The sequence below is a fragment of the Parasteatoda tepidariorum genome, chromosome 9 (assembly GCF_043381705.1).
Source record: "Parasteatoda tepidariorum isolate YZ-2023 chromosome 9, CAS_Ptep_4.0, whole genome shotgun sequence".
Lineage (NCBI taxonomy): Eukaryota > Metazoa > Arthropoda > Arachnida > Araneae > Theridiidae > Parasteatoda > Parasteatoda tepidariorum.
In genome coordinates this window covers 5710375-5721474 of record NC_092212.1, presented here as the reverse complement: position 1 = coordinate 5721474, position 11100 = coordinate 5710375, and the positions used below count along the sequence as shown (strand labels likewise).

General features: G+C 30.0%; 1 protein-coding gene across 1 annotated transcript in view; it reads right to left on the bottom strand.

The window, feature by feature from the left end:
* Window positions 1-8387, bottom strand: part of LOC122272258 (uncharacterized) — a 29926-nt gene extending 21539 nt beyond the window's left edge. The window contains exons 1-5 of the mRNA XM_071185328.1: window positions 8361-8387; window positions 8228-8272; window positions 5142-5228; window positions 2403-2716; window positions 1224-1338 (exon numbers count right to left, since the gene is read on the bottom strand). Coding sequence (XP_071041429.1) covers window positions 1224-1338; window positions 2403-2716; window positions 5142-5228; window positions 8228-8272; window positions 8361-8387 — 588 coding nt within the window. The remainder of the gene's footprint in view (window positions 1-1223; window positions 1339-2402; window positions 2717-5141; window positions 5229-8227; window positions 8273-8360) is intronic.
* Window positions 8388-11100: the final 2713 nt, after the last annotated feature.

Here is an 11100-nt window from a genome sequence, read left to right as displayed (position 1 = left end):
CGTTATTTCGTCGTTGTTATTCACTGGAAGAGCAGTCACATTGGTATTTTCAACTCGAAATACTGCTATATCATTGCCTTTATTCACATACTTGCAAATATATTTGATGCTCTTCTTTTAAGGGCATGCATAAGTATTAGAGTTTAATATGACTTGTTGCAACGTGCGTGAATATTATTTTTGATTTATTATGTTTCTATGTCTAGTTTGGATCCGAATACGTTTAAATAAAGATATATTTAAAATATACGTTAAGTCTGTCCAAAAAATGAAAAACAATTAGATACAAACCATTCTCGAATCTTTCTGAAGGCACACAGAAAATTTCATTTAAATCGATCCATCCGTTTAGGAGGAGTTCAGTGACATACACACGAACAGACGAAATATATATATAAAGATATATGTAATAATAATAAAATTTACAATATAATAACAGATTAATAGCCTTCTTAACTTTGACTAAACTTTCTCGTAATCTAGACGTGAATTTGTTCGCATGAAGTTTGTACCTGAAAACCACGAATTTCGTCTTAATTTCCCCTTTTATTCCGATTCACTTTTTCAAGAACCGGTCATTTTAAGTTTCTAAAGGCATATTTGCATTAGAATTGTCAGGAGTCGATATCGGCTCTCTAACTTTCTCCAAAAAAAGACCGCTATTTGGTGGTGGTCTGATGGTCTTGTCATTCGTAAGAGCAGACTGACCTTTATGTATCAGATAGAGGTACTCTGACAAGTCAGTGGTCCAGGGACGAGATTCTTGAAGCTACTTAGCTGCCCTTTGGCAAATTTGTCATAGTCACGTTTATATTAATTTTTGGCAACAGCTTAAATTTAAATGGAAAAATATCTTGCCCATGGTAAGCATAGAAGTCCTTATGGCATTTATAAGGCAAGACATCATACGCCTATGGTCACCATAAGAAATTTGTATGGCATTCACATGGCAAGACACCATAGGCCAAGGGAAACCATAAAAATGTGTATGGTATTATGTGGCGGGACACCATTGTCTTATGGTATGATTAAACGAAAGTACCAAAGTTGTGTGGAACCCACTATTTTCATTGATTAACTTAATGAAATTTATATTAATTAAATATGAAAGGAAAGTTAAACATTAGATTTTTCTTCTTTAGCGATTTTACACTGAGTAAAATACATAATTTATACTACTAAGAATATAAATACGGAATTCAAAATATGTGGAATTAACTTACTCCGTAATATACATTATGTTTACAGTAAGTGGGGTAAGAATCACAAAAGATAGTGCGATTTTCAAAAAATTGGCAGGAACTGCTTTTTCTTTCACAATATACCTTTCTTCGAATTCTGAAAAAAATATTACATTATTATAATCAAGGAAAAGTAGGATTAGGAAAAATATCCTCAAGATTGATCAATAATTAATGATGCAGTAGGAGATTTCAATTATTAATTCTAAGTTGAGGCTGTGGATGTTGTGAGCTCTTGATTTAAAGTTTCGTGGTATAGAGTCCTAAACTTGTAACATTATGTCAGTCCAGGCATATATGTTACATGTTGAATACCGGTTCTTCGAATGGGGTAAAAACTCAAATGCTGACACGATAAAATTAGCTTTAAAAGATCCGAATTTTTTATTGTAATATTATTATGGTTATTTTTTTTTCTTTTCAAAAGGCTACCTTCAAACAATGTTATTTACAAATAGGTTTTGCTAATTTTTCAACTATAAATCATGTAGTTTTCAAGTATGCCAATCGTAGAAAATCGAACGAAAACCAAAAAGATTCATTAACTTAGTTACGACTAAAATATGTTTCATTAACTTTTTATGTTTGAACTAGTTTTGAATTTTAAGAAAATCATTATTGTTTAGAACAAAAATTGTTAGCCTATTTAAGTTGACTTTTAGAACAGTGAGCACATTCTAGCTGTCCAAAAAGTTTATTAGCCTACCTGTCAAAAATCAGTTAAGGCTGAACTAAGTTTTATCCAAATTTTTCTAAATCTGAGCTATTTTTAAACTAAACTTAGATTTGTACCACGAGACGTCCTCCTTTTGGAGCTTTTGGTAAGCCAAGTTGCGAAGAATTTGCTGCCCAACTGGTCAAAATGTGTTATGGTACATGCAAACATTACTTATTCTTTAGTAAAATTTTTAAAAATTTTAGATAATTATTGATTATAAAAAGTATTATACGAAACTTTGTTTCGTACGTCTTTTACGAAACTTTATTAAACCAAAACTTTCAATAGTTTTCCTACCAAAAATGTATCGTCAAAACAAATTTTGCTATTTTTTAATTATTTTTTCAGTTATATAGTCAAAACAATTTTTCCAAATTTAAATAAACGCTTTTATAAATTTTAGTTATTATTTACTTTTTCAGAAAATGGTGTAAGCCACTTACTCATTATTACTGCAAAATGTTAGTGCTGGCTGTATAATTTCATAAGGATTGCTGCTTTCAACGGTAGAAATTGTAGGGTAGGTCCAAAAATACTGCAAAAATCTTCCTATTTGATACAAAAATCCCATTAAACAGAACAAAAGTATTAATATTCTTAGAATTCTACTTTTCCACGTCTCAGCAGCAGCAATTTGAGGTATTCCCGGCACTGATGAATTTCTAAACACAGATTTTGCGTGGTTTTTAAACGCACCAATTCTTGTCTTTTTAGAAAATTTGTTTCCACATTTTCGATTATTTTCAGCATCTTGCGTCTGAAAACAAAATAAAAGAAAAGTGATAACTACGGTAATTTTAGATAGTGCCGTGTAAGTTTCACAATCAGCAATAATAATAATACAAACTCATACTACTTAGAATAATAATAATAAAAGGTAATTTTAATTAAACAATGTTAAGTAGGATTGTTCAGTCTTTAAAAACGAGATGCGAGAAACGGACATGAGAAATAAAAAGTACTGTTTAGTTCCATATGCACCCATCTCAATCATCATGGTGTTGAACAATTTTCACGGTTTCTTTGCTTGGGTTTAATTCCAGTGGTTGGAACATGAACTTTGAGAAGTGTGTGGGCATTCAAGACAAGTCTGCTCTTCAGACATTATGGCAATATATGGAAAAAAAAGCCTATTTCTCTTCCTGTAAGGTAATTCGTCCATTCACATATCAGGAAATGTGCAGCTATGATTTGACAAAATGCGTATTCAAAGAGAAGACTCTACCTATCAGAGCCCCAATTGGATACCCAAAGGACACATACTTAATACCTAAATTACTCTAAGGTTCCAAATTACCCATTTTAATACCCAAAAGTGCTATAGAGAGTATATTATGTAGCGATTCACATAGCCCTTACAAGAAAATTAGGTATTTTTGAAGTTGACAGGAGTAAAATAACACTGCTGAGGTAAAAAAATGAGGTTAAGTTTTGTACCAAAAATAACCTCCTTAACAAACCTCAGCTTCAACCTCATGTACACCTTAAAAAATCAACCTTATGTATAACTCAGAAATATTTTTAGTTTTGATCCGATAAAGTTTTTCACACCTCAAATATACGTATTTGCTTGAAAAGTTGAAAAAAATAATCCGTACACTTCAAAAACAACCTCCCTAAGCTGGTTGCTGTAAAGTAGATTTCCATCAACCTCATACACCTTTAGTATGCAGTTTGGAGGATTAATCCTTTAAGGTGGTTCTTCAAATCAACTTTGAATAAACCTCAAATCAACCTTTACACCTCAAAACAATTTCAAAAATACTTTAAATTTCTGTAAGGGTGACCATCCTTACTGCAACACTCACTGCAACCGTAATGAAGACCAGAGAGTCAATTTCATACTGTTACTCAGCAAAACATGGAGGAAAGTCTCCCCTACCATCTTCAGGCTACACTAGATATAAAGAAGGGAACAAGCATCATTTTATTAAAACGAACTATTAAAGTCATATATTTTAACATGAAAGTGGTTAGGGCATTTCGATTCTGGGCTGCGGGATACTCATATCGTGTAGATCTTCTGCTGTCATGTTTAATACCAATACCAAAAGTAATACAAATATTACATTTATGTTTGCTTATATTGGCCAGTATTTCAACCTTTCTTATCTTTTCAAGGGAAACGTCTTTTTATCTCTGTTTTCTGACAGAAAGGAAAATTTAGTAGCTGTTATTGCTGCAAAATTTACAGGATTACGTCAATCAAATATGATTTTAATCTGATAGTATACGAACTTATTTTAAAGTTATTGCCTGAAATTGGCAGTATTCCAGATTCGCAATCATTGGATTGGGCAATGTATATCAGTCACCTAGTCTCCCCGATCTTTCTGTTTAGAGATCATCGATTATCTCGTATGGAGTTATTTGTGGGTTATAATTTTAGAGAATTCAAAAATTTCGATTAAGTACCTTTTTGTTTTATTTATCGTTTCAGCTTCAAGCGTATCGTCAACTGTGGTTACTTCAAACCATCTCAGTTACTTCGCAAACATTTTTTATAATAATATGGTACGCAAGCAGCAGTGTCTGAAAGAGTGTTTTAATGCTCTAAAAATTACAAATATTTTTTCGTAATGATAAGTATAGAGACAAGAGTTCCATTTACCGATGGCTTACCAGTGCAAATTCTATGAAATTTCCAAGTGACTACAAGCAATCTATTTTACGAAGCAGGAAGCGTAGGTATAGTTGGTACGTTTGTTGGCAAGATTGTCAAGTTGATTGGTTAAATTGTTTGGTACTTTTAAGTTATTTAAATTTGAGTCAGATGGATATATATATATATATATACTTAAGCTTTTCCATNATAATTCATCTTTTACCAAGCCTTAATTTAGTTATGAGAACCACGAATATTGTAAAAAAATGGGAGAAACTTTGAGGCCAACTAACTACAAAAAATACAAGTAAAAATTATAATGACAAATGGACACCTATATTTATATTGGTATGACGACTATACACATATGCAAGTAGCTACTACGAAAGATATACATACATGCATACACATATATATATATATATATATGTATACATACAATAATATTAAGCAATATTATTCGCTCACTTAAATTAATTAAATTAATAATTTAAAATGTAAACAAGTTAAAAAATTTAGTTAAAATATATTCTTGAAACAATTTTGTCTACAGATATAAGGATTTCAATTGTTTCACCTCATTCTGGAAGCTATCAATTCTGCATCCGGCAACTCTTTTATTTCGTTTGTACCAAACATCTAAAAATTTTCCATTCATCTCTTTCTGAAAAAGAAATTAATCCTTTTAACTCACTGTCGTTTAACAAATGGGAAAATTCGAGAGAATGTTTCTCCCTAATACACTGTTCTTTTATCTGATAACGGGGAAAAAACCGTTTATGCTATATGGAGCAGACTGCAAGTAAAAATACGACTCTTTATGTGCAGAACCGTCAGTGCGTTTAAAAGATTCCATCTCCTTTTAGCTCCACTAATTAACCCCCGTAACTCATTCATCATTGTTTATTTTTTCTTAATATATATATTTTCCACTTAACAAATATTAATTTTGCAAACGAAATATAATATTACTGTAATTTCGTGCAAGAGAATTTTGTCAATCATTGCAAAATGAGTAATTATCTGGATTTGTAAAATAATCGTCTATACTTGAAAATATACTTGAATGATGAACTTTATGAAGTCACCTCACTAAAGGCAGACCTAGACCTAGGTAAAAGTGTTGCAAAAGTCACGAAGCGTTTCAAAAGTCACATGTCACTAATGAGTCTCAGTGACTGTCGCATTTTCGTTGCAATCAAGTAACGGTATTATCTGGTGGACAATATTTTGGTCGATTACCGAATTTTCGGCTAACCAATAGTGATTCAATTTCAAACTTGAGAGCAAATAATAGATATTGAAATAAATTTTGGGGACATAATCTGGGGGACGATATTTTGGTCGATTATCGAATTTTCTTCAAACAAATAGTGATTCAATTTCAACCTTGATAGCTAATAATAGATATTGAAATAAATTTTGGGGACATAATCTGGGGGACGATATTTTGGTCGATTACTGAATTTTCGACTAATCAATAGTGATTCAATTTCAAACTTGAGAGCTGATAATAGATATTGAAATAAATTTTATTAGTTTGTATGTATTTTTAATCTAATAAAATATCTAGCATTTAAATATTAAAAAAATTTAACAGAAAAATCTCAGATTGATTTTTAATACTTTTAGTTTATTCAAATAAATAAATGCATATTTGCTGTCATATAAATCTGAACTTGAATGTGAAAATTTCCGAATAAAGTTTTAAAGTTTTTTTTAAATCAGAATTTGAAATGATACTCTTTAATTCTCACATTTGGGTTTTTCTAATGACATCGATGTCCTTAAATGCTGTAGTCATAGAGAGACATTATTCCTCATACTTCTCAGATAGATCTTTTGTATGGTTTTTGTTTTTGAAACTAGAAAAAATGCTAAAGAAGCTAGTTTCAAGAATTGGAGATCCTCAGAATTAAAAAATAATCCATAAAAGTGCTTCACTAAGAGCACTTTCAAATCACTTCTAAGAGATCAGCAAAATTTTACACTTAAGCATTGGATGTAGCTTTTGATATGTAAGCTTGCTATTCAAATTAAATTTTTTAGAGTAGTTTGGCCTGGAGATTATTGCTATACCTTGGTACTTTTAATAATAGGCCCCACACTATCATCTCACTGATGCTCAAAGAGGTCTCATTAATACAATTGATTAAAAAATTGATTGAAAAGATGATTCAATTTACTTTTTTGAGCAGAAGCACTACCCTTTCGTGTATCAAGATCAAATCGTTCTTGATCCACGAAAGATTCTTGATCCTTTCAGGCCTCTTTGAGATTTCGTGGACCAAGATCAAATCGTTCTCGATCCACGAAACCTCAAAGAGATCTCAAGGAGGTCAAATCATTTACATTGAAAAATTAATTGAAAAGAGAATACAATTTACCTTTTTGCACAGAAATATTACCCTTTCGTGGTTCAAGAGTGATATCTACAGTCAAGATAGTGTAATAAATGAAAACTAATAACTTTATGCTGTAGTAACTAATAAACCTAAGTAACTACCCAAACTACTAAACTAACGTTGCTGTGCACTATTAAATAGTCAATAGGTTGCATCTGTTGTCAATAATAATAGAATTGAATCTGCTTAAAAAAATAACTGGCATAAGCCTCTTTGTACTTTACAAAATCAATAATATTTAAATAGGAATGATCTTTAAGTTTCTGTTTAATTTACTCACATTATCACAGAAAGTTCAATATATATATGTGCCTTATAACAATATATCCTCAATAGCTCCATGGTGTCATTTCTCAGTTTAAACCTATTATTAGTCAATGAAAAATTGAAAATTGAAAATCGAAACTAAATATTTTTATTTGATTTGCAATAAGCGTATTAATAAATACCATAATAACTAATATTTTTGGAAACTCTAAATATAACGATAGGCAGTAAAAATTAATAAGCAAGTTAAGAATTTATTTTTCAAGCACAAAAGATTTTCTGAAAAATAAATTTCATTTACTTTAATGGCTATAGAATAAGAATATAATGTTGCATGTTATTATGTAATCACGCAACTGCAATAGTATATAATTTTCATTTATTTAATTTATTTTATTCTATTTATTTATTATTTTTTTGTGTGTAACTGCCACCGATCTCATTTAATTGTCTGATTTAAGAGTATATTGATTTCTGACTATAGCTTTTACTTGTCATAAATTAAAATGACCTTACTTAAAAATGTATCATTCTGTTTATTTAATAGATCTCTATAACGGATGTTAATATTTTACTTTAATGCTCAATTATTTTGTCATAAATAGTTATAATTGCAATTTGATTTGCTTAATTTTAAGCAACATTTTAAACGACATAGCAACATTTTGTAAGCAAGGTTTTGACATTTTATAATGAATAACTTTGACATGCTATTATGTTTAAAAAAAATAAAACAAATTTCGTCGATAATTTCATACGTGTCATATTTTGAAGCCTCTAATATATAATTTTATTATATTATTATGTATGATTTCATTGTTTTGTATGAATACAAAAGCAGGAAAAGTATTTCGTTCAGTATTATAAGTTTAAGCAAAAATTACCAGTTTAGGTATACTTAAAGAATTTATTATTAATCATTGAAATGTCTGAATAATTATGTCTTTACTATACATGGTAAGTACAATAGGGTACGAATCATAAGACTGACCAGGCAAGAGTCACTTAAGACTGCTAGTAGGAGGACCGTTGTTGCCTTAAAAACAAGAGAAAAACAGACAGAACATAGAAATAAACTACATCCATTTCCGAAAAGGGAATCGAACTCTAGATCTCCCCAGTACGAGGACATCTCCTTGACCACCATACATTCCGGTAGGCTTATTTCGAACTTTATTTTCTATCGTCTAATCTTCATTCCAGTCTCTTCAATCTAGTGAACAATCTCCCACAATGCACTACGATAAGGTTTCGAGTTGAGTAAATATTTTCATCTTAGAGTACGCGTTTTGTCTCAATTCGCGTGATTTGATGGGCGAAATAATTCTCAAAATAAACGCAATGCAGCTCTAAAATTGCTGAATTATCAAAAGTAAGAGCTTTATTTCTGTGAGTGGGTGCTATGTTTATCGGTGTCTGAATCATTTTTAATTAAATTTATTAATTATTTTTATTTGATTTACAAGATTAGAAACTCTGCAAAAAACATTACAAGCACCATACGAACGTACCATCCGGTGTATCAAGAAATATACATATTTTATGTGCTTAAAAATACACAGTTCTTTTAAGTTCTCTTCCAGGTCTCAAGGTTCTCTTACAATTATTTGTGTTTATAAATATTTCAAGACAGTGTGTTACGTGATTGTTGTTAAATCATGTTCATTAACTCAAGGATTCGGCTTAGATAGTTAGTTAGGAAAACTACCGTAAGAGAAATTTATGTATAATATTGTGTTTGTGAATATTTTTTGTATCGAACTATAAAATGCTTTGCTTATTTGTTATGGAAAAATGCATTCAACTGAAATTTTATGTGCGCATAGAATCATTTCCAATTATTGAATTATTTTATGCCTCATGTTTGCTGTCGCAACGAAATGGTTTATTAATCATTATTAAATCGTTTGTTGCAACAGAAAAGAAGGAATAAAACGTGTGACATAAACATATAACTCAGTATTTATTTTGGTATTTCTTTATTTGGGAGTAATAGCAATAAATGAACGAAGATATTAGTTCAGAAAATTAAGTGAATAAAAATTGCAAACGTAGAGTGATTAAAAAAAGATTAATATGGAAATGCGCCAAAAACAACATAATACATCTCAGATAGAACTAATTTCTTTTTGTACTTTTACTTCAACAGGTTAACTCTTATGTTGAATCTGATAAGAATATAATTCGAATAAATTTTTATAACTAATGCGAACATATTTCGGTGCAAAGCTGAATGTTGTTGCAAAAATTGTTGTTCAGACCCTAGAGAAATATATTAGTTGTTCGCGTCTTTAAATTGTTGTACACGGAGAAACATATTGTAGTGAAATTTACGTAAGCTATACTGATAACATTTGTGATAAATTTAAAAAAATAACATAATTTCTGTTAATAAAATTCCTATGTAAACCATTTATCCATTTATTTGGAAAGTTCGCATTGTATCGATTTACTGGAAAATCTGGTTTTCAAAATTATAGCTCCTATTACGGCATATTTTGTAAGAAATACAAACCTGAAAAATAAATTTTATTGAATGAATGGTTTTTATACCATGGTCTTAGATACCATGATAAAATTGGCAAGTTTCATCATGTATTACAAAACCATATTTAATTGTTAATTTTACAAAAATCATTACTTAAGTTCTTCGGAAAATATTACCGAGATTTTTGGTATTCCCATAGAACCAAAAATACATTGTATTCTGGTAGTTTTGATTATAATTTTTTTTTACATATTCCGTGGCTTTTAACCAACATCTTGACTTTTGATCAAAGAGATAAGGATTAAAAAGAGAATGAAATTTCAGCATTGCTTTCTAGACAAATAATTCCATGTTTCCAAAGTAAGGTTTATTGCGAACCAAATCTTTGTCGATAGGGCTAACTGATTAGAAGTTTTAATTTTTTATAAGTAAAAATATACTTAATTTTAATTATGTGCATTAACTATCCCAAATTCTTTATCAGGATAATTTACTATGTATTGGTTCCAATATACTCAGTATTCATGAAATTAATAATTTATAATTATGAAGCTTCAATAAATACATATTCTGCTGAATGCATCTGAAATTTATATCTGGATCAGTCAGGTATTGTTTTGATTAGTTAATTTTAATTGATACACTCTCAGAAATAAAATTCTCACTTATGACGATTCAGCAATCCTTGAGCTATATTTCTTCAATTTTGAATATTATTTCGTCGCTAAATCATGTGGTGTGTAACAAAAAGGGGGCTTTCACGTATCTGACGAAAATGTTTCCTTCATTTGAAATCTCATCGTAGTGCATTGTGGGAGATTATTAACACTAGATTGCCTAAGGAAGTCATTTTGACTGCTTTTAATTTCAATTAGAAAAGCAACAATGTATATAATGACGCAATTTCTTAGAATTCTGTACAACATATAATTTTTTTACTGTTAATATTTACTAATAACTTGTTATATAACTGTAAATAATATAAAAAATATTAAAAATTAATTTTAAATAAATTTTTTTAAGAATTATTTATTCTTTTACAATCCAGTCATTTTGACTGCTTTTGAGCAATATAGGAATATACTAATATTCAGTCTCTCTAGGGTTAACAGGAATAGCGAAACTAAGATGAAGACTAGACAATCGAAAATAAAGAAACAAAATACGCCGATCGGCTGTTTAGAGGTCAAGGATTTGACCTAGTGTCAGGATGAACCCGGTTTCAACTCTCGATTCGGGCATAGTGGGGATTTATCTCGTTGTTCTAGGTGTCTTTCTTGTGTTATTAAGGTGACACAGATTCAGCTGTGCGAGATTTTTTCTGGAAGAAAAATAGAATGACGAAATTTGTTTTCTCGAAGAAGTGACAATAGTTA